This window comes from Heteronotia binoei, chromosome 3, assembly GCF_032191835.1.
Source record: "Heteronotia binoei isolate CCM8104 ecotype False Entrance Well chromosome 3, APGP_CSIRO_Hbin_v1, whole genome shotgun sequence".
Lineage (NCBI taxonomy): Eukaryota > Metazoa > Chordata > Lepidosauria > Squamata > Gekkonidae > Heteronotia > Heteronotia binoei.
Window position 1 is genome coordinate 171,945,072 of NC_083225.1, and position 24,093 is coordinate 171,969,164.

The following is a 24,093-nucleotide window of genomic DNA, read 5'->3' on the forward strand; positions in this document are numbered from 1 at the left end:
CTTTGCCATGATGTTCCTTAGCTCCTCTGCTTTTGTGGCTTCTCTCCTGTCCTGTCAAAATTTAGATTGTAATTTTTATAGGACAGAGACATATCTCTTTATCCATTTTTAAGGAAATGTCTTGCAGGCTTTTTTAAAAAATGCAATGCAGTAATAGAACAAAACTTAAGACTGATCAATTAACAAACTATCAAAAGCAACATAAGGCAACGTTCAGCAGGCTAAAAAACTGTATTCATAAACCAGGCTGGAAAGCAAGTCATAGAAAGTTGAAAAAAGAAAAAAAAAGATGGAACTCCTCAGTTAAAAGCCTGGGCAAAGAGCAACATTTTGGCCTGCTGTGTTAAAAATAGTAAGGTGAGCCTGAAGTGAGGGTAGGCCCCAAGAGTAAGAACATTCCAGAGGTCAGGTGCCACTGCTGAAAAAGCCCTGTCTCTGGTCACTTCTGGCCTCACCTCTTCAGGTGAGGGCACAGAGAGTAGGGCTATATTTTGCCATACAGCCCCATGTTCAGTAAAGGCCCCTCCTCAGAGCTTTGACTCTCACAAGCTTACAACGCCAAAATCTTTTTGGTCTCTAAATTGATACTGGATTCAAATTTAGATGTTCTAAAATACCTAGTAATTGAGGAGGGGAGCTTGAGGAGGGGGGTTTGGGAAGGAGAGAGACCTCAACAGGTATAATCCCACAGAAACGGTCCTCCAAAGCAGCCATTTTCTCCAGGAACAGATCCTGGTTGTCTGGAGCTCATTTATAGCGAGAGATTGCCAGGTGCCACCTGGAGGTCGGTAACCCTGTCCCCACATAACCTGCAGCAGGCCTGTAGCCAAACCAGGTGGCCCCCCAGCCCCTCCAAACAACAAATCCTGTTGTGGGCCCCACCGAACATAAAATCCTGGCTACAGCCCTGATCTGCAGAATCCTGACACACAAACATTACTGATCCAGTTTTGTCTCCTTTCTGATGTGGCTTTTCCATGTCTACCAGGCCTAATGATATTTTAATCTACTTTGTTTCTTTTGTTAATTCAGTTATCGGCCACCATCTGTTTCTTGAAGTTTTATTAGCTCTTATTTCATTTTGGTCCCCTGTTCTTATCTTTGCATTGGCACAATAGAGACTGTGGTTTGTTTTTGACAAGGGAGAGTTTTATGTTCAGCGCAATCTTGTTTTTATAGGTGACAGAACAATACTCTATTTGGGAGCATTGCATATTATTGCTATTAGAAACAAGCCTAGTCTTCTTGACACAGGAACTTCCCAGTTCTGTATTTACTCTGTAATCCAAAGCGAGGGAGGGCAACTGAAAAAAAAAATAATCCAAATCAAAGCACCCACCAGCATCTGGAAAGCTAAGATCATCGCTCATTTTACACTCATATTTTGGTGAGTCTTTTATTCCTGTAGTTTTTATTTTCTAGTCTCAGTTTATAAATTGGTAGGTGGAGCCATTTTTTTTTACTAGTTTGCTCCAGAAATAGCTTGAGGGATCCCTACTGGAGAATCCAACACAAGTCCCTCCATATTCTTCTCCTCTCCCCTAAAGTACTGACCTGGGAGGTATGGGGAAGGTTGACCATGGACAACGAAACAGGGCTTTTTTGCGGGGGGAGGGTCCCTTGTGCATACCATTCTCTCCTGTTGCCAATTGTAAGCCTTTTTTGTGAGCACATGAAGCTGCATTATATGGAGTCAGACTAGTGGTCTATCAAGGGCCTATTATGTACTGGTGTTTTGCCTCGCTTTCACTGTGCGTGTCCATGGGATTTTCTTTTATGTTCTGCATTATTTTTCCTCCCTTCAGCACTCAGTTTGCTTGCTGTTCACTGTTTCTCTGGGTTTTCAGAGAGTGCTTTTGTGACAGGTTTTTTCTTGCTTTGCTTCCAAGCTGAAGGTAATTCAAAAGCATACAGATTCCCTTGGATTTCCCCCCTCCCTTTCTCTGCTCCTCTTAAAAGCTACTTCCATGCCCACATCCAGGTCATTCTACCCACTTTGTACCTTCATCAGTGTGTCCCTCATTGTTTTACATTTTAATTTTCTTTTGCAAGCAGCATGAGTCTAGCAATATGAAACTATTGCCAGTCTCAGATTCCTGTGCTTTTTTTGTTTTTTTTAAAGAAATGACTTCCAACTGGAATTCAGGTTGTTATATCATGCACATTATAAAGCTGAGGTCCTGTGCTATGAAGAGCCTGCCATGTTTTCACCAAGTGCACTGCATGTCCATTATGCAAGAGGCTTTGACATGTAAAATGTTTTCATGCTTTACAGTAATAAAATGCTACATCTGTATTTTCTCAAACTTCTGATGTACATGCATATAATGTATGGTGCTGTCTTATACGAAATTGGTCTGCCCCCTAGCATGGGGTACTTTGATCAGCAGCAGCTCTCAAAGCCCTGACCTGGAGAGCCCAAGCTAGCTTGATCTTGTCAGATGTCGGAAGCTAAACAGGATCAGCCCAGTTCAGCATTTAGATGGGAGACCGCTAAGGAAGTCCAGAGTTGCAATTCAGAGGCAGGCAGTTGTAAATCACCTCTGAATGTCCCTTGCTTTGAAAACCCATGGGATTGTCATAAGTCAGCTGCAGCTCAATGGCAGTTTCCAACATCACCAACTTTCAAAAGGCCTCAGAAGTTATTCAAACTGCCATATAATGGGAGATACCAGGAAGAGAGAGCCTGCGACCTTCAGTTCTCTATGCTCTATTCCAGAGCTATGTCTGCATATTCAACTATTCATAAGCACTCCTAGGCCCTTGCTGCTGTGCAACTGATATATTAAATAAATGTAAGCATAAATGTATGTCTGCTGAATTCTCATGCAGACCTGAAAATTCTAAAGAAAATCCATCCCCCAGTCCTAGAGCTTACTTCAAGTATTAGTGGAGTCAGGAACTCAGTTCTGGCTGGCCTGGTGTCAGGGCCTAATATGCAAATGAATTTCTACTGGACTTTTTCTACAAAAAAGCCTTGTGTGAAACAATGGTGACACATCGGGGTGTGTGGCTTAATATGCAAATGCATTCCTGCTGCGCTTTTTCTACCAAAAGAAAAAGCCCTGAGTGGAGTATATAGTACCTTGTTGAAACTGGATGGACCAAGGTTGCATCCACAAATCATTGGCTATTGCAATATTGTTGCTGTTGCATTTGAAACTTGGATTTTCTTGAATGGACAAGCCAGTTCCTTGGCAAGTGAGTGCTATAGTGCAACAGTAGCACAAGAGCAGTATGTACAAGTGCAGTGTGCAAATCCACAATGATACTCAAGAGTACAGAATGGTGGCAGGGGCGTTACTCTAGCCTTCTACTCTCTAGGAGACAGACCCTCCCTCCCCCTCTGCTCAAACCACTTAGGGCTACAAAAGTCACTGAGTGACCTTAGACTTGGGTGGCCAAACTTGCTTAACATAAGAACCACATAGAGTAAATGTCAAATGTTTGAGAGCCGCAAGACATGAGCATCAGATGTTTGAGAGTCAGGATGGAGGGAGGCAAATAGATGGGGAGGGAGGGAGGTGGAAAGAAAGCAACTTTAACTTTAAATGCATTCTCCAAGATGGCCAACAGGATGGTGGGGGCTTTGAGAGCCACACAATATGCGTGAAAGAGCCACATGTGGCTCCTGAGCTGTAATTTGGCCCACACCTGCCTTAGGCGAGCCCCAGTTGTGACCTAACTTACCTTACAGAGCTGTTTTAAGGCCAAAATGGAGAGGGAATAACAGCACGCAGCATCAGTAGTTCCTGTGGGGCTAGATCTAAAGGTGATAGGTATTTCTGCAGGTGGGAAGGGATTTGAAGCAATACTGGTGTATATTAGAATAATTATACCATTTGCAGACATTACAAATGAATGGCCACTAGAAAAATCTTTAGTATTGCACAAGTCTCATTTTAGATCTATCAAAGTAATCCAGGTGGCTTTGGGCCAGATTCATTTTATTCCCTAATTTTGAAATTGGCCAAATATCTTGCATATCTTTCCCCTATTAGTCACACGTTCTGCCCTTTGGAGAGATGCTGGAATCTGAACGCAGAGATGCTGGAATCTGAACACAAAGGTCAGATAACTGACAGCTTTCCCTTAGCTCTAAAATCTCAAATATTAGTCTGACAGGATATGTGCACACATTTTAGAATTACTGTGTGGGTTACTACCTATGATTATGGGGCATTCAGGGCTTGTTTTGTAGCAAGTACTCCTTTGCATATTAGGCCACACACCCCCTGATGTAGCCAATCCTCCAAGAGCTTACAGGGCTCTTAGTACAGGGCCTTCTGTAAGCTCTTGGAGAATTGGCTGCATCAAGGATATGTGGCCTAATATGCAAAGGAGTTCCTGCTACAAAAAAAAAGCCATGGGCATAATTAACTGATTTATAGATTGTTGCCCTTCATGACCTGAGTCCCATGTATCTGCAGGACCATCTCTCTTAATACACTCTGCTGAGACAGGTTAGCTGGCTTGAGCAAAGCCTCTGGCAGGTAGTGCCCTGAATAGGAGCAACAGCTGTCCATATCTGTGCATTCTCTCTTTTGGCTCCCACCTGTTGGAACAGCCTGCCTGAAAAGGTCGGGAGGGCCTTCATGCTTCTGTCATTTGGCCCAACGTATAAAACAGAACTGGTGAGGAGGATTTTTTAAATAAAGGTATAAGGACTGTAGTAAAATGGAACTGTGCCAGAAAGGCAATCTTTATAACAGGGATTTACCACACTTGTTCTTCATTATTGAACCATTCAATTCATAGAGCTTTGAAGCTTGCCCTGGGCCAGCTGAGGCAGGCCTCCACTGTTTGAGCACAACTCATACTCCCTCAAGCTGAATGTAGCCATGTATGGTTGACCATCAATGATACAATAAATACATTTTCTATGTTTGCTGTAAGGCAGGGGTGTTTTTATAAGCAGGTACAAAAAAGTCACACGGGAAGGGAGAATGAAGAGAATGCCAATAGGCTCCGTGTAAAATCAGCTTTCCAATATGATAAATCCAAACACTAATACTAATGTCTTACAAAAAGTCTCAGCAACATTTTCTTCATGTAAATCCAATTTATTTTACCACAAAGCAACCAGCCTTGGAAAGGTGTGGATTATGTCCGTTTATTTCCTTTAGCTGCATATATATATTATATTTACAGCAGATTAATCAATAATGCGACAGATTCAATCTACTGAAGATGACAGTGAAGCGATAGTAAAAGGAAGGAGCTGTGTTTTGTAAAGTGATAAGCTTTGGGCTGAAATAAAGCGTGGAAGTGAAACAGTAACATTGATTGAACCTGTCACATTATTGATTAATCTGCTGTAAATATAATATATATATGCAGCTAAAGGAAATAAACGGACATAGTGGATGTATGGCATATGAGTTTGGACCAATTCACACCTTTCCAAGGCTGGTTGCTTTGTGGCAAAATAAACTGGATTTACGTGAAGAAAATGTTGCTGAGACTTTTTGTAAGACATTAGTATTAGTGTTCAGGGCTTTTTTTATAGCAGGAACTCCTTTGCATATTAGGACACACACCCCTGATGTAGCCAGTTCTTCTGGAGCTTACAGTAAGCCCTGTACTAAGAGCCCTGTAAGCTCTTGGAGGATTGGCTACATCAGGGGTGTGTGGCCTAATATGCAAAGAAGTTCCTGCTACAAAAAAAAGCCTTGCATAGGCACATTATCTCTCAGCAGGCCACAATCCATAGCTGGTCAGCTACATTTAGCTTGGTTATGTACAAGGTATGCGCTATACTTGTCTTTCATTGATTTAAGTCCAATCCTTTTTAAAATATAAGCTCAACCAAATAGGGGTCCCCCCCCCTTTCAAGTACACTTTTCTTAGGCACCCAGTGAAATGGGGGCAGTCTGGACGGAGAAAAGGAAGTACTTCCATCAATGCATAACCTGTGGGACTTGCGGTCATGGGATATAGTGACGGTTACTAGACTAGACGGCTTTAAAAGGGATGCAACAGCGATGACAGGTCTTCCAGTGGCTATTATTTATGGTGGCTGAATGGTAATTTCATGTTGTACATGCAAACACATGGCATTGCCTTATGCTGAATCAGACTATCAGTTCATTAGTGTCAGTATTGTCTACTTAAGACTGGTAGCAGGTCTCCAGGGTCTCGGGTAGAGGTCTTTCACATCACCTATTGCCTGGCCCTTTTAACTGGAGAGGCCAGGGATTGAACCTGGGACCTTCTTCATGCAAAGGCAAGGCTCTTCCACTAAGCCACAGACCTTCCTGATGTTCAGAGGCAGTATACCTTTGAATTACCTTGTTGTAGGCAAGGCTGTGGGACTCTGCTTTGAATCTTCCAGGATTCCCTGCCCTATGTGAAACAGATGGACCATTGACCTGAACTAGCAGAGCTGTTCTTATTTATTTATTTATTTTTATTCTTCGCATTTATATCCTGTCCTCCCCGCCAAAGCAGGTTCTTGTGCTGTTGCATTAACGATTACAGCTTAAATATTGATTTTTTTTGCCTTTCTTTTGACTGAACTATAGCATTATATTTTTTTAAAGCTTATTTTGGTACAAACTTTGGAAACTGATTACTTGGTGACCTTAATAAAATTGTTCTAATAAAAAAAAGTCTGGATGAAGAGAGATACATTGGCTGATAACAGACGGGCATTCTGGGGCGGCTTGAAGGCGTTCCAAATCTGGACAGCCCAAAACGAGTCACCCTGGAGCCTCCCCACGTTCACCCGCATGCCGCTCGCCTCCAGTCCGCACGGCTGCTGGGCACCTCCGCATGGGAAGGCAACCCAGAAGCCGGATTCCTCTTTTTCCCCCCGGGGTCAAGCGCTGATGCTCACGAGTGCTCTGATTGGGTTGTTTAAAAAAAACCCCAGAAACAGCTTGGGGCGGCTTGGCACTTTCACACTGCCAAGTCACCCCACTTGCACCCTTCCCCTTCCAGACGGCGCGGAGGTGACTGACAGCCGGCTCAAAGCTTTGCTACCAGTTTCACAGTGGTAGCTTTTTGAGCCAGGTGGAGTGGCCTGCAGGACGGGGTGAGTGCAGGATGTGGATGCCGGGCAGCTGTTTGAGTGTGGAGGGATTATTTGGGCCGTATTCAGAGGCGTCTCTGAGTCGGTCCAAAATGCTGGTCTGTAATCAGCCATTCTTTCACGTAACACTACTTAAGTACCCATGACCAAAAAACTGCAGTCATTCTCCAAATTGGTAGTAGCTCTTTGAGGTTTGTTGTTTTTTTTTTTTAAAGAAGGAAAGACAGAAGTGGCTTTGCATAAAAGAGGAACCTGACCTTTTAAAAGGAAGGTTGCAGTTTTGCATCCAGTCGTGTAGGATGGTCCACAAAATCATTTGCAGTCTGGGTGCAGATTATGGCTGTGACAAATTGCTGTGTGTGCGGTTACAGTTACCATGCACAAAGATAAACAGGCATATCCTGTGTAATTGTCTTCACAGAAATCTGTTGCATGAAAATGTAACACAGAATTGAGACTAAAGCAAAGGAAAAGGTTGAATTTCATGCATTATCTACATGGGATGAGATATGGTGGACCCTTGAAGCCAGTGTCGTGGAGTAGTGGACCTATGAAGCCCATGTTCGAATTCCCATTTGAACCATGATGCTTACTTGGACCAAATGTGCTTTTTCAGCCAGTCTATCTTGCATTCCCCGAACTGGATGGCCCAGGCTAGCCTGATCTCATCAGACCTCTGAAACTAAGCAGGATTGGTCCTGGTTGGATGGGAGACCTCTGAGGAAGTCCAGGGCAAAACCATCACTTGCCTTGAAAAACGTACGGGGTCACCATAAACTGGCTGCAACTTAAGAACATAAGAACATAAGAGAAGCCATGTTAGATCAGGCCAATGGCCCATCCAGTCCAACATTCTGTGTCACACAGCGCCCAAATATATATATATACACACACACACACTGTGGCTAATAGCCACTGATGGACCTCTGCTCCATATTTTTATCTAACCCCTTCTTGAAGGTGGCTATGCTTGTGGACGCCACCACCTCCTGTGGCAGTGAATTCCACATGTTAATCACCCTTTGGGTGATTTGATGGCAATTTCCACCATCACTACCTTATGTGGTACCCACACATACCATCCTAATTTGCTACTTGTGATTAGCAAAATGAAAAAACAAACCATGAAAGCTTGAAACATACAGTCGTAAAAGCCAGCCATAACATTATTGATAAGATCCCAAGTTAGGTCACTGATCCATCAGGTTTAGTACTTTGTCCTATGATGCACAGTTTATGAACAGGTGATGCTGCTTGCAACCTTACACAGCATTGGACTGTTAGTCTATCAGTCAGTCTCATGTAGTCAAATTGGAAGCAGCTCTCTGTGGTCTCACTTAGAGGTCTTTCACTTCACGTACTGCTTGGCCCTTTTAAACTGGAGATGCCAGGGATTGAACCGGGGACCTTCTGCATGCCAAGCAGATGCTCTGCCGCTGAGCCATGGTTCCTCCAGACCCTTGGGTGGAGACAGGTCTTTTCCAGCACCTGTTACCTGAGATCCTTTAACTGGAGACTGCAGCTCCCTTCAAATGTTATATCCACTCAAACTGGTAATCTTTTGGCCATAGTGCTTGATTCTCCTGATGCTGTGGATATGCACATTCACCATTTTGTGTGAATTGGGCATGCAGAGCTTCTATATGTACAGAACAGAAGGTGTATGCACAGAAAATCCATATATTGTCCAGTTCAGACAAAACAGCAAGCATGCAAAATAGGTGTATCACAGGGACCACACTTTCCTAATATGCACCTAAGGGCCAAACATGTGACCCCCTCCCTACATCAGATGGAGTATTTGTTATTGGACTGTTTCACTTTGGACTGCTGATGGGTGATGGAGTGCTTGAATGTGCCCCACATGTAGTCTGAAAGAGGAAGAAACCTGGAAAAAAAACTACTTCTCTGAAGGCTGTGATTGGATTATCACTTATTATCAGACCATGTGGGAGTGATCTTCAGCATTCTCAGTTGCAAATGGAAGCTTAACCTCCTGGAACGAGGTTGTTAAAAACAATTGAATGGCACTGTGGTCAGTTCATTCTTTTGTGTTCCATAGCCGCTGAAACAGGATGACTGAGTGATTCACTGGCTTAGGAAAATCGAAGATAATGATGTATGAGATGTTGAGACTCCGCTAGAAAAACAAATGCCAGAGATTCTTTAATGTTTTATTTGTGAGAGAGTTTTTTACAAAAAGACTGAGGCTGTGATCACAAGCCCACTGAATTTGGAAGGGGTTAGTTCTATAAATGTGTATAGGATTGAGCTGCGTGGGTCAGCAACTTCTCCCAGTTGTCATAAACAGGAGTCTTGCAGGACCTTAAAAGGCTTAAAAGGAGAGCCAGTTTGGTGCAGTGGTTAAGCGTGCAGACTCTTATCTGGGAGAACCTGGTTTGATTCCCCACTCCTCCACTTGCACCTGCTAGCATGGCCTTGGGTCAGCCATAGCTCTGGCAGAGGTTGTCCTTGAAAGGGCAGCTGCTGTGAGAGCCCTCTCCAGCCCCACCCACCTCACAGGGTGTCTGTTGTGGGGGAGGAAGGTAAAGGAGATTGTGAGCCGCTCTGAGACTCTTCAGAGTGGAGGGCGGAATATAAATCCAATATCTTCATCTACCTCACAGGGTGTCTGTTGTGGGGGAGGAAGGTAAAGGAGATTGTGAGCCGCTCTGAGACTCTTCGGAGTGGAGGGCGGGATATAAATCCAATATCATCTTATTATTATTATTATCAGACCGTGTGAGGTAATAGTAGAATAGTAGTCTAGAAAAACTTATAGTAGAATGAAAGCTTAAAGCAGGGGTGGCCAAACATGCTTAACATAAGAGCCACATAAAATAAATGTCAGATGTTTGAGAGCCGCAAGTCATGAACATCAGATGTTTGAGAGCCGCAAGGAAGGAAGGTGTAATGTACTGAGTGACGAGACGTGTTGAAGGCAACATGCTTTATTAGCAAGTACATCACAAGAGAGGGAAACGCGGGCCGGGTCCCGATTATATACATACCCCGGAACAACCCTCAGCCTGGCCAGGTCCAATCCTGGCCAGTTAAACTTCCCGCCACAGATTTTGATTGGCGGAGCATATTTGCGAGCTACATCCAGGGACCAGTGGACTCCCACTGGTCCCCTCTGTAGCGTTCGCTGCGTTGTAACTTCAGGACTGAAATGCAAGACACAACACTCCTCCCCCCCTTAGTTTAAGACACAAAGTCTTTCAAGTAGGCTGGTGCCCTGCGTTCCCTGGTCGACCTCCTTGGGGTTATTTGGGGAGTTGGAGTGGCCGCCGTGGCTGGCTGGGCGGCTGGTTCCTCGTGGTGGGGTGATGCTGGAAGAGGGCTGGCCGCCGCTTGTTGCTGTTCCGGAACCTCCTCTCTGGGGGGGGGGTCGCTCCCTCCACTGTGGTGCTCTTCCGCCCTCATAGTCGGTGCAGCCGGCATAGGCTGGGTAGCTCCTGGGGGTGTTGCTGTTAATTTTCCCCTGCTCCCCTGATTGCTGTCAGTTCTTCCAGCAAGCTGCAGCAGCGCAGCTGGTCAATATGCCTCCTTAGGATCTGGCCCCCCCTCCAATGAGACCTCGTAGGAGCAGGACCCGATGACCCGCAGCACCCGGGCGGCTACCCACTCCGGCCCGCTTGCAAAGTTCTTTGTGTATACCGGATCCCCTAGAAAAAATCCCCTAGGGGCTTCCCTGGTTTTGGGGGAACTGTGGAGGTCCGTGGCCCGGTCAGGATGCAACCTGTCTAGCCTAGTGATCAACTTCCTCCCCATTAGCAACTCGGCAGGGCTTAACCCGGTGATGGGATTGGGGGTGATTCTGTTCCCAAACAGGAAGGCTGCCAGGCAGTGGTCCCAGTCTCTCTGTACAATGCGACCCAGGGCCTCTTTAGTGGCGCGCACTATGCGCTCTGCTTGACCGTTGGTGGCTGGATGGAAAGGGGCGGACTGAATGTGCTGGATGAGGTACCGATTCAAGAACTCCTGGAATTCCCGGGAGGTGAAAGCGGTACCATTGTCCGTGACGAGGGTCTCGGGAATCCCATGAGTGCAAAAGACCCTTCGCAAGGCTCTGACCACCGCCGCGGTGGAGGTTGAAGCTACGGGAATCACTTCCAACCACTTGGTGTACGCATCAACTAGAATAAAGAATATTTGGCCCTGGTATGGCCCCGCAAAGTCTAGGTGTAACCAGAACCACGGCCTCCTGTTGGACTCCCAGCGGTGGACAGGGGCACTGGGCGGATCAGGCCGGGACTTTTGGCAAGGTTGGCACCTTCTAACCCACACTTCTGTCTCCTCGTCCATCCCCGGCCACCATACATAGCTACATGCCAGGGCCTTCATATGCACTATCCCCGGTTGTGTTTCATGTAAGGCTTCCAGCACTTGCTTCCGCAATGGGGGGGGGGGACCACCACCCTGCTACCCCAGAGAATGCACCCCTTGTGTATGGACAGTTCATATCTGCGTGATGCGGATGTCCTGAATTCTGCGTCCACGGGCCACCCCCTTCCCACCCAGTCTAAAACACGTGCAAGGATACAGTCTCTACCCGTAGCCCTAGCTACCTCAGCGGCATGGAGGGGCCTCTCGGGTAGAGTCTCTAGAAGCATCACATGGTGGGCAAGGGTGGGATCTGGTTACATCGAGGGCAGGGGCAGGTGGCTGAGGGCTTCAGCATGTCTCTTAGCTTTGCCAGGATGGTGGACCAGGGCATATGTGTATGAGTTGAGGAACTGGTTCCACCGCAGGATGCGCTGTGACAATATGTGGTGTCTGGCGGTCTGGGGCGAGGAGGCCAAGTAGTGGCTTGTGGTCTGTGGCATTCATGAAATGCCTACCGTACAGGTAGTCGTTGAATTTATGCACACCCACCACTATTGCCAAGGCCTCCTTGTCTATCTGGGCATAGTTGTGCTCTGCGGGGGTCAGGGTCCTCGAATAATAGGCCACAGGGACCTCCCTCCCATCTGGGAGTTGGTACCCCAGAACGGCGCCCACCCCGTACGGGGAAGCATTGCAAGCCGGAATCACTGGTAGGGATTCGTCAAAATGGTGGAGCACATCATTGGAAACTAGGAGGTCCTTGACTGCCTGAAAAGCAGCGGCCTGCTTTTTCTCCCAGACCCACGGGGCGTTTTTATCGAGGAGCCTATGCGATGGCCACTTTGTGGGGCAAAAATGAATGATAAAAAAATTAATAAGCCCAAGAAACTTTGTAACTCTGCCTTGCACGTGGGGGCTGGGGCGTGGACTATTGCCCTGGTCTTGTCGGCCGTTGGGTGGATTCCCGTGGCATCTGCAGCAAACCCCAAGAACTCTACCATTGACACCCCGAGGGGACACTTCTCCCGCTTCACTTTAAGTCCTGCTGTCTGGAAGCGGCGAAGTACCTCTTGCAGACGGCTGCTGAACTCATCAGCGTCCGGGGCGGCGATCAAAGCATTATCAAAAAACGGTTGCACTCCAGGGATCCCTTTGAGAAGAAAGTCCATTATGCTCTGAAAGATCCCCGGAGCCACACTAACCCTAAATTGCAACCGCCGCACCCGAAAAGCTACCCTATGAGTCACAATGGTCTGAGCCTCTGCTGTCTCAGCGTCCACCGGGAGTTGCTGGTATGCCTGGGCCAGGTCCAGTTTTCAAAAACCTTAGAGCCTGCTAGGGCTGCCAGTACGTGGTATGGATTGTCCTGGAGTGCCTTATTTATTGTGCACTTATAGTCAGCGCATATGGATGTATGGATTGTCCTGGAGTGCCTTATTTATTGTGCACTTATAGTCAGCACATATGCACACATCTCCATTAGGCTTCACTGGAGTGACTATGGGTGTTTCCCATGCAGCGTAGGATACCGGTTCTAGCACTCCCTGGGCCGTGAGGTGGCCCAGCTCCGCTTCTATTTTTGGTTTAAGAGCGAATGGAACTCGCCTGGCCTTCAGCCTTATCGGTCTCACGTGGGGATCGAGGGGTAAGGTGATGGGAGGCCCCGTGTAGCACCCCAGGGACCCATCAAACACTTCTGGGAATTCCCGGCACACGTGCTCGAAATTTTGCATTCGCATCTGCTGCACCCCCACTATTTGAATACCCAGCGGTCGAAACCAGACCAGCCCCAGTAATGTGGTGAGCTGGCGTTTGACCACGTGTATGTCCAGCATGCCCTTAAAGCTCTTAAACTCTACCCTTACACTGGTCCAACCCAAAATCTGTACGGGTTTTTTTTGGAAGTCCCGCAGTATGAAATCAGCCGGTTGCAGCTGGGGCCGGCCACGTGGGCAAAGTTTCTTAAAGACTCCTCCAAAATTATGGAGATGGAGGAGCCCAAGTCCAGCTCCATTAGGCATGGAGCGCCCACGATTAGGACCGACACCCTGACCTTATTGGGGATGGTGAGGGGCAAGTTCATTACCTGCAGGCTAGTCAATGCGGTCAAGTAGGCATCGGTCGAGTCGTAGTTGGTGGACTGGCGTCTGCAGGGGGTCTTGGCCTGGCAAGCCCACGCTATGTGGCCCACTCTTCCACAGTTCCTGCAGTCCATGTTGCGATAGGGGCAGTCCCGTTGCTCGTGTAGATCCCCACAGCTGGTGCACTTGGTGTTGACTGGTCTCTCTGTTGCTCGTGGCCAAGTGGGCGCTCTTGGCCCCATTCCTGGTTGGCAACGGAGCTGGTGTGCCTCCTCCTCCTCTGGGTTGCCCGGCGCCATTTCCTCCTGGTGGACGGCTTCCACTCGTGGGTTGTGGAAAGCTTTGGTTGCTCTCTTGAACGTGGTGGTTTCGTTGAAGGCGAGTTGGAGGGTGAGATCCTCCTTCGCGAAGAGCTTTTGCTGCAGTCTTTCGTCACGGAGGCCACAGACGAATCGATCTCTCAGGGCTTCATCCAGCTTGTCGAAGCTGCAGTTCCCCGCAATTTGGCAGAGGGCGGCCAGGTAGACGGCTGTCTCTCCTGCCCCTTGATCCCTCTTGTGGAAGAGGAATCGGCGGGTGATGATGGATGGCTGGGGCAAGAAGTGCCTGGTCAGGAGTCTGACTACCTCTTCGTACGTTTTCTCCGTGATCTTTGCGGGGGCTGAGAGACCTTTTGCGATCTCAAATGTGGCCTCCCCGCAGTCACTCAGGAGCACGTCTCTCTTACAGCTGTCGTCTGTAATCATGTTCGCTCGTAGGTAGAAGTCGACCTGCTCCGTGTAGGTCTCCCACCTATCGGGGTTGGCGGGGTCGAACTCAGCAAGGTGGCCCGTCATCCCACTCTGGTTAGCCATGGTGGCAGCGGTGGGCGCTTCAGTTTCCCTAGCCTGCATGCCTTCCTCGTCTCCAGCCAGGTCAGCGAAGTCCCGCTTGGGGAGTTACCTGGCTAGGATCCCATCCTCGTCACCACTGTAATGTACTGAGTGACGAGACGTGTTGAAGGCAACATGCTTTGTTAGCGAGTACATCACAAGAGAGGGAAACGTGGGCCGGGTCCCAATTATATACATACCCTGGAACAACCCTCAGCCTGGCCAGGTCCAATCCTGGCCAGTTAAATTTCTCGCCACAGATCTTGATTGGTGGAGCGTATTTGTGAGCTACGTCCAGGGACCAGTGGACTCCCACTGGTCCTCTGTGTAGCGTTCGCTGTGTTGTAACTTCAGGACTGAAATTCAAGACACAACAGAAGGCAAATAGATGGGGAGAGGGGGAGGTGGAAAGAAAGCAATTTTAACTATAAATGCATTCTCCAAGCTGCCAGCTGGCTTGGATTGGGTAAGTGATTTAAAGAGACAAATACCTTATCCAGGTCAGCCGGTGGGGCAGTGGTGGCTTTGAGAGCCATATAATATGAGTGAAAGAGTCACAGTTTGGCCACCCCTGGACTAAAGCCTACTGTGTTGGGAGGGGCTGTGGCTCAGTGGCAGAGCATCTGCCTGACATGCAGAAGGTCCCCATTCATTACTGGCATCTCCAATTAAAGGACCAAGCAGTAGGTGATGTGAAAGACCACAATACTGACCTTGATGAACCGATGGTCTAATTCAGTATAAGTCAGCTTCATTTGTTCATGTGTTCACATAGTAGGTCTTCACTAGCTAGATACGTATGTACTTTATAAAGAAAAAAAATGTGTAATAGCAGGTTGAAAGGGCATGGAATGCAGGAAGCACAAGGTGCGATGTAATTACGTAAAATAAGCATGGAACCCACAAAGACTCAAGGGGGAAGGGAAATCTCATCTGCTTCATTGACTCCCTTCCCTGGCCACACTAGAAGAGATGGTGTCCTTATGGCCATGGCAAGCATATTGCTTCCATTTTAAAGGAATTTAAAAATGTTGCAAGTAGTGCTATTGTTCTTATCGATCACACACTTCTTATCAAGTGCCAAAACAGTTTTGTTGGGTGTGTGCAGCTATTTTGGTGCTTGATAAGACAGGAGGTGATGGTAGACAAGAATGCCTCAGGCCTTGCGGCATTTTAATTGACTTTGAAAGGCAGTAGCATCCTTGTGGTTTGGCCCCCTGTATCTGTTTTTCCTATCCTGCTGACTTGTGCTTTCTCGTGCTTCCAGCTGCTTCTCCCCATTTTCTATAGCTCCCAGTCTTCTGCTCTTTGCTGGCCACTCTTTTCCTCTCCCTGCAGCCTCTGTTTCTCCTAATTTCCCAGCTCCACTTTCACCAGTTTCTGCTTTCTGCTGCCTTCGTCTCAGCTGCCCTCCACCCCACCCCACAGTCCCGGCAGCCTATTTCCTAGACTTCTTCCTGTGCTTCCCAAGGGATCAAGTCAAAAATAGTTTAAAAGCTCTGAGATTTTATGAAACTACCTCACAAAATCCTGACTGCCACTTTGGGTTGCCTAGGTGATAGTGTCTCGAATTGCTTATGTAATCCTAAATGGTGGCCAAATCTCATGAAGTAGTCAAGTCAGGTTCAAGAACCTTTAATGGCATACAATGAAGTAGTCTTACAATATCTCAACATAGTTTATTTTGTGTTTTATTTCATTCCCTCCCCCTTAAATTCAAAGAGTTTGCTGCAAGTCTGTGAGTTCCCTGAGGTTTACAGAAACATTGGCTTTAGCTCTGGATTCCCCTTTGTAGTTTTAAAAAAAAATATGTACAGGAGAGCATTCTTGGATATTAAATATACGATTCACATGTAATGGAGTAAAGTACAGTGGCCATTCATAATGGCAGTAGTTGGTTCCCTGGTGGTTCTAAGCTGCTTAATACATGTAATGACCAGGGAATCCCATGCCCTAGTTAAGCCCCTGGAGGATGGTATCAAATTTCTTGATGGATTTTTAATTCTGCAGCTTCATGCTGAATTAGATTTTGAAGTCTTCTTGGTAGAGAACGGTTGCTTTAAGGTCAGCACCAGTGTGACTGAAATGTTGTGGAAATGGGGTAATAATCGGTAGCAGCCTGTATCATGCAAAAAACACCTCATGGAAGTAAAATTAATAAATTAGACGTATCTTTTGCTTAATTTATGTCATTTTCCGGTTATAGGAGTAACATGCATTTTCATCTTTGCCCGTTGCGTAGCGAGAGATCTGCGCAAAAAAAGAAAAGAAAAAATGCTCCAGTTCCATGCTTCTAGCAGAACAGCCAACCCATAAAAAGTGATCATAACAAAGCTTTGTCATTGTCGTTGTGACCCTGGCATTGTGATCCATGTGCTAAAGGCTAATCAGTCCATAAGATTCTAATTTTTCTTTTGGTGGGTCATGTTAAACAGGAACAGGTTGGCTTGTCCTTCTGTAATACAACACAGCAGAAATGGAATCTGATTATTTGGAGTCCATATAAATGGTTTCTAGGTTTATTTCAACCTCCTTCCCTCCCCCCGATCATATGGGTCAATAATGCGCTTTCAAGATATATTTAATTAACAGTAAGAAACAATAAGTAAGGAACGGTTAACAATGGCATCCTAAGCAGAGTTGTGCCCTTCTGAGTTCATTGAAGTCAAGGTGCTTTGACAATTTTAACTCTGGTTGGAATGCCACAGTAAGTAACAGATTGCAGCCAGTGTGATGTAGTGGTTAAGTGCGCGGACTTTTGTCTGGGAGAACTGGGTTTGATTCCCCTTTCCTCCACTTGTATCTGCTGGAATGACCTTGGGTCAGCAATAGCTTTCACAGGAGTTGTCCTTGAAAGGGCAGCTGCAGTAAAAGCTCTCTCAGCCCCATCTACCTCACAGGGTGTCTGTTGTGGGGGGAGGGGGAGGAAGTTAGAAGAGATTGTGACCGCTCTGAGACTCAGAGTGTAGGGTGGGATATAAATCCAATATCTTCTTCCAATATCTGGGCTTTCCAGGTCAGTGTAGGTCACAGTTTACATTGTGAAAAATTATTACACCATTTACTAGCGAATCAGGGCACGGGCTGCTTTCTTGCTACTCTGGCACCCATCAGAGAAGACCTAGCATAGCTTCTGTTACTGTCCTTTTCCTATAGTGTAAATTTATTTAGATGTTTATAGGCCACTTTTCTTCTCCATGGCCAGATGTCTGTCTCTTGCTGACCAGGTATTTTTGTGGATTGATGTAAAATACACAAGCATGTCAAAGTTTTGCCAAAGAATTGGATTGCATTTCCCATTGATTGCACTGGAAATGTTCCGCAAGCGCTTAGTTTTTACACATGGAATTCTGTGGACTTATTTTTCCCGTTTCTTTCAGGACAGCATAACTATTTATGTGCCGGGCGGAATGACTGTATAGTTGATAAAATTCGCCGGAAGAACTGTCCTGCGTGTCGCTTGAGAAAGTGTTGTCAAGCTGGCATGGTACTTGGAGGTAGGTCTTGTGATTAATGAAAAAAATTCAGATGTATGGTAGTTAAAACTGTTACTGTTGTGTCTACTTGGAACCCATTATCTAAGTGGGGGGGTGGGCTCTCCCATGCTGGAAATATTCAGGATGTGGCTCAACACTCACCTTTTGGAGAGGCTATTTAGATTTCCCATATTGAGTCAGTGTTAGAACTCTAAGGGTCCTTCTAGTGGGAAGATTCTATAAAACATAAAGGGATGGTTCGACCATCATCTTTTGTGGATGCCATTTGGATTTCCTTAATTGAGTAGGGAGTTTGGACTAGAAGGGCCCTATTCTATGCCATATAATAGAGTTTGCTGCTTATAATCCAAATTTTAATGAAGTCATTTTGATTTTTGTTTTGCAAGCTGTGTCACTGTTTTTCATAATTTGCATTATTATTTCTTATTACATAGTTCTGGCAGTAAACCCTATCCAATTTACATAAAGTAATGACCTTATACTGCAGTAGGGGATGGCACTTTGCTAGGAAAAGTGGCTGGCATTAGGATTATAGAGCGTGGCTGTCTTTCAAACAAACATCAGGAATGTATGGCTACCAGCTGGAGCAGTAACTACACTTCTTGCCCTGCATGTTCCCACTAACATTTATTTAAAGTGTATATATTTGTTTGTGTAGCTATTTATTAGAAAACGTATATGCTGCCTCACCAGAGACCTGCTTGATATGGTATTTATTTATTTTCATTTTCATTGTGATGTTATAGTTTCTTTGAACCACTGAACCACAGTCAGTTAAATGGATCAGGGAAAACCAGGGCTTATTTTGTAGCAGGAACTCCTTTGTATATTAGGCCACACCGCACCCCCCCCCCCCCGATGTAGCCAATCCTCCAAGAGCGTACAGTACGTCTTGTAAGAAGAACCCTGTAAGCTCCAGGAGGATTGGCTACATCAGGGGTGTGTGGCCTAATATGTTTCTGCTCCTGCCCTGGTCATATGCAACATCTGCTTGAGCTCTGAAAGTGCACTGGCACAACATGTCTAAACATTTACAAGAAGGTGGTTTCTGCAACATAGTCCCAATAATGATAAGACTGAGCCAGTTTGGCATAGTGGTTAAGTGCATGGACTCTTATCTGAGAGAACCGGGTTTGTTTCCCCACTCCTCCACTTGCACCTGCTGGAATGGCCTTGGGTTAGCTAAGGGCAGAAAGGGCAGCTTCTGGGAGAGCTCTTTCAGCCCCATCTACCTCATAGGATGTTTGTTATGGGGGAGAAAAGTGAAGGAGATTGTAAGGTGCTCTGAGATTCAGAGTAAAGGACGGGGTATAAATCCAATATCATCTCCTTCCTGAAGTGCTAATTTGAAAGTGTAGTGCTATCAAACTTGAATTTGAGCAGTCATCACGCATTTGGAAACAGTGCAGTACACAAGTCATACTTTGTTTGAAATGGGGGAGTGAGTCATACATGCATCTGGGAAATCCAAATTATACATCAGCTACTAAGCACAGGTGTAATATCATTTACTGTAACAGAAACATTCTTGATTGAATATTGATCACAAAGATAGAACAAGGGACCCAGTTACAGAGCTGGGGTTTCTGCATTGTTTGGATACATTCCACTATGCAGAAAAGCATTAGATCATAAACTAAGAAAAGATCACTCATGAATTGCCTGATGAGGACTGATTATGCTGATTGCCATTGGGGCATTGAGGACAGTACCCAGCTCATTACTTTGGTTAATACTTGTGACTTGTGGGTGTCTTGTGGGTGACTTGTGCCAGTCATTAAAGCAGCAAAAAGAGGCCATCTAGACACAAGATAGACTTCATTGAACTCCCCAGTTATTAAAAAAGGCTATAAATTAACCAAAATAAAATCTTCCAACGTTATATATGCCATTAAATGCCAACAATGCCCTTCAGTTCTCTATGTAGGGAAAAAAGGACAAACCCTAAGCCAAAGGATAAATGGACACAAATCTGACATTAGCAATCACAGAACTGAGAAATCTGTGGGAGAACACTTTAACCTTCCAAAGCATTCAATGGGTGACCTCAAGGTAGCTGTTTTACTGCAAAGGAACTTCAAGAACAGAATGGAGAGAGAAGTTGCTTGAATTACAAATGATTATGAAACTTGGAACAAACACCTCCCCAAGACTGAACAGGGATATTGGTTTTTTATCTCATTACAGATGCTAAACCCACTCTCAGTGAGTATAGCTATACATCCACAGTATTCCAATGTGTTTCTCTTTTAGAATTGTGTCTCAGTATAATTATTTGTATTGACATACTCAAAATAGGGATATTGGCTGTATATCTCATTACATATGTTTTACCCATTTTCACTACATTTTATTGTATTCCTTTTTCCTATGGCAAACTAGAATTATGTTTACATGTTAAAAAGTAAATTAGGTGGACAAGAAAATCACTATCCAATGTATTTCTCGTTTAGCTGTATTGACACACTCAAACAGGGACTTTGGTCGCTTATCCCATTACATATATTGAACCCATCTTCCATTGTCATTGACAGACAATCTCACATTTTGACATACTACTGTTTTGTTGCTTTCGCATGCTCATGCTACTCAGATCAAAGGTTTGCTCAATTTCTTAATTTCACTATTCTGTCATTGTATCATTTTGCACTCTAAACCACTGCCTACCAGATAATTTTACTTCACTGTCATTGGTTCTTAAATCTGTACCATGTTGCATTTTGGGCCACTGCCTACTAGCTATATATGGCTCTGCTCAGCTATGTATGGCTTTGCTCACTGTGCAGGAAAAAACAGTGAAAATAAGTTAGATAATTTCCCCACCATTAAAATTAATGTATATACCAGGGATGGCCAAACTTACTTAATGTAAGAGCCACATAGAATAAACGTCAGATGTTTGAGAGCCACTAGGCAGGTAGGCAAATAGAGGAGGGAGGTGGAAATAAAGCAACTTTAACTTTAAATGCATTCTCTAAGCTGGCCAGCGGGGTGGTGGGGACTTCAAAAGCCACATAATATGTGTGAAAGAGCCACATGTGGCTCCTGAGCCACAGTTTGGCCACCCCTGGTGTATACACTTTTGGGTCAAAACTTTAATTGCAGCTGCCTGGGTTTTCAGGTAGCCGGCTCGAGGTTGACTCAGCCTTCCATCCTTCCGAGGTCGGTAAAATGAGTATCCAGCTTGCTTGGGGGGAAGTGTAGATGACTGGGGAAGGCAATGGCAAACCACCTCGTAAAAAGTCTGCCGTGAAAACATTGTGAAAGCAACGTCACCCCAGAGTCGGAAATGACTGGTGCTTGCATAGGGGACCTTATTTTTCCTAAAAGTCTGACTTAGTTTGAGCTTGCTCTTTAGAAGCTAAGCTGGTTTGGCCATGATTAGTACTTGGATAAGAGACTTCCAAGGAAGACATGGAGGAAAGCAATGGCAAACCACTCCTTTCTCATCTCTTGCCTGGAATGCCCTGTGGATTGGGTTGTCATGAGTCTGTTGCAACCTGAAGGCATGTTCTTCTGTTTGTGGGTGGCAGATTCAGAAACTGTTTAGCGGAGTTCATTCCTTGTTGATGTCAGGTCTCAGGGTGGTACATGGGGTGGTTTGGTGGGGGAAAAAACTCTTTAGTTACTACTACTGCGTTCTGTAGTAGGAGGAATATTTGGTGCATTTACTGGAGTGTGTTAGGCTGGCGGTGAGGGAGAAAACTAGGATTAATGTCACTGCACTCTATAGCTACTGAGTCCCAGCAAGTTGTGTCATATGGATCGCAGTGGTGAATATACTTTTTTTTGAGGGAGGAGGGATGGTGGACTGTCTGTGCCACACAACTGTTCTAGACATTTTGAAGTCTTTATTTCTGTCCACAGCCATCACTAATTAAAGTGGGCCATATGGACCCTTTTTATGGGTGTAGAAGGTTGTCAGTTTGGTGTAGTGGTGAAGTGTGCGGACTCTTATCTGGGAGAACCAGGTTTGATTCCCCACTCCTCCACCTGCAGCTGATGGAATGGCCTTGGGTTAGCCGTAGTTCTCACAGAGCTTGTCCTTGAAAGAGCAGCTTCTGTGAGAGTTCTCTCAGCCCCACCTGCCTCACAGAGTATCTGTTGTGGGGGGAAGAAGATAAAGAAGATTGTCAACTGCTCTAAGACTCTGATTCAGAGAGAAGGGCGGGGTATAAATCTACGGTCTTCTTCTTTTGGTAAGGAAATCATTTTTGCTGGGCCTTGTTTTCTCAGTTACTTTGAGCTTGTAGGCTTTTAAGGGCTGCCACAAGACAATACCATCCAGGACTAACTGATTTCCTTAGCAGTAGAAAAGATTTGTGGTAGGGTATGAACTTTTGTGAGTCATTGCTCACTTCTTCAGGTACCAGATTTCCTTAGCTTTAACTAATCTCTGAGATATTCTGTTGGCTCAATACCTTTTTTCCTGCAGACATCTTAAATCTTACCAAGACATAAGAGATGTTCCAAAACAATATTTTATATTAGATAAACCGTTTCTACCTGTAAGGATGCTGAATGGTTTTGCCAGGACGATGGAAATGTGAAAAATACAATGAAGTAAGCAGGCAGAGATATCAAATGATATTGTTTTTAAAATATTTGTATCTTGCCCTTCCTTGTGGCTTCAAGTGGCTTATACAGCACCGTTAAAATATCAAAATTTAAAACTAATAGATTTGAATCCCAGATTCAAAAAAGGTGTGGGGGGGCCTAAACTAAAAGCCTTTTAAAATAAAATAACCTTGAAGCACTTTCTGGAATTTTCTAATATTGAACATATGAAGCTGCCTTATACTGAATCAGACCCTTGGTCCATCAAAGTCAGTATTGTCTTCTCAGACTGGCAGCGGCTCTCCAGGGACTCAAGCTGAGGTTTTTCACACCTATTTGCCTGGACCCTTTTTTGGAGATGCCAGGGATTGAACCTGGGACCTTCTGCTTCCCAAGCAGATGCTCTACCACTGAGCCACCGTCCCTCCCCTTATTGATGCTCCTTCTACCTCCTCAAAGGGTCATAGTGGGAGATGCATTGGAAAAGAGTTTCGGGTGATGGCAGGTGGATTGCTAGTAGAACAAAGTAGGAGTCCAGTAGCACCTTTAAGACCAACAAAGTTTTATTCAGAATGTAAGCTTTTGTATGCATGCATACTTCATCAGACGATGGAATGGGATACAGTGAGCAGAGATACATATAGCTGGTGGGCTGTGGTTAAAGAATGCAAAGTAGTACAATGTTATAATCCAATGGTAAAATAGTGAAATTAATAAACTGAAAGAACATTTGGTCTGGATAGCATTTGCGTTGGAAACCAATAAAATAGTAACATGTCAGAATGGGAGAATTATGGTGAGAGTGTCATAAGGCCATAAATGGAGTCTGTTAATTGCTCTGTTCCTTGCAAGTCTGGGTTAAACTGAGAACATGTCTTTCCCAGACAACCAGTAGGCCATAGTTGGCTCATGGAGACATATGGGTGGAGATGGTCCTTTAGATATATGGGTGCTGGACTAGGAAGGTCTTTAATATCCAAAGTTAACACCTTGAATTGGACTTGAAAAACAAACTGACAGGGGATGGGCTGTGGCTCAGTGGCAGAGCCTCTGCTTTGCATGCAGATGGTCCCCAGTTCAATCCCTAGCTTCTCCAGTTAAAAAGATCAGGTGGTAGGTGATGCGAGAGACCTCAGTTTAAGATCCTGCAGAGCCGCTGCCAGTCTGAGAAGGTACAGGAGACACAGGTTAAATTATCAAGGATCTGATTCAGTGTAAGGCAGCTTTGTGTGTTCATGTGGCAGCCTATGAAGCTGTTTTAAGATGGACATAGCGTATTCACATTGGCTAGCCCCTGAAAATAACTGCGCTGCCACATTCTGAACCAGGTTCTGAGTTTTCTTCAAGGGCAGACCAATGTAGGACACATTACAGTAAGTGTTTCCTCTAAGCTGTGGAGTCTTGTGAGCAAAAAATTCTACTTTGTGAGCTACTGGCATTAAAGTTGGAGTCAAGTTGCACCTTTAAAACCAACCAAGTTTTATTCAGAACTTAAGTTTTTGTGTGCTCTCTAAGCACACTTCATCCCCTCATCTGATGAAGTGTGCTTAGAGAGCACACTTGGTTGGTCTTAAAGGTGCAACTTGACTCCTGCTTTGTTCAGCTGCTTCAGACCAACATGGCTGCCCACTTGGATGTATCTACATGGCATTAAAGTTGTGAGCTACTGCATAAATTAACTTGCTCTAGGACCATTTTTCCTGAGCTGAGACAAAAACGTGTGA

At 45.3% G+C, this 24,093-nt stretch overlaps 1 protein-coding gene across 1 annotated transcript in view; it reads left to right on the forward strand.

The window, feature by feature from the left end:
- Nucleotides 1–24,093, forward strand: part of PGR (progesterone receptor) — a 91,188-nt gene that overhangs the window by 26,759 nt on the left and 40,336 nt on the right. The window contains exon 3 of the mRNA XM_060234905.1: nt 17,696–17,812. Within this exon, the coding sequence (XP_060090888.1) occupies nt 17,696–17,812 (117 nt within the window). The remainder of the gene's footprint in view (nt 1–17,695; nt 17,813–24,093) is intronic.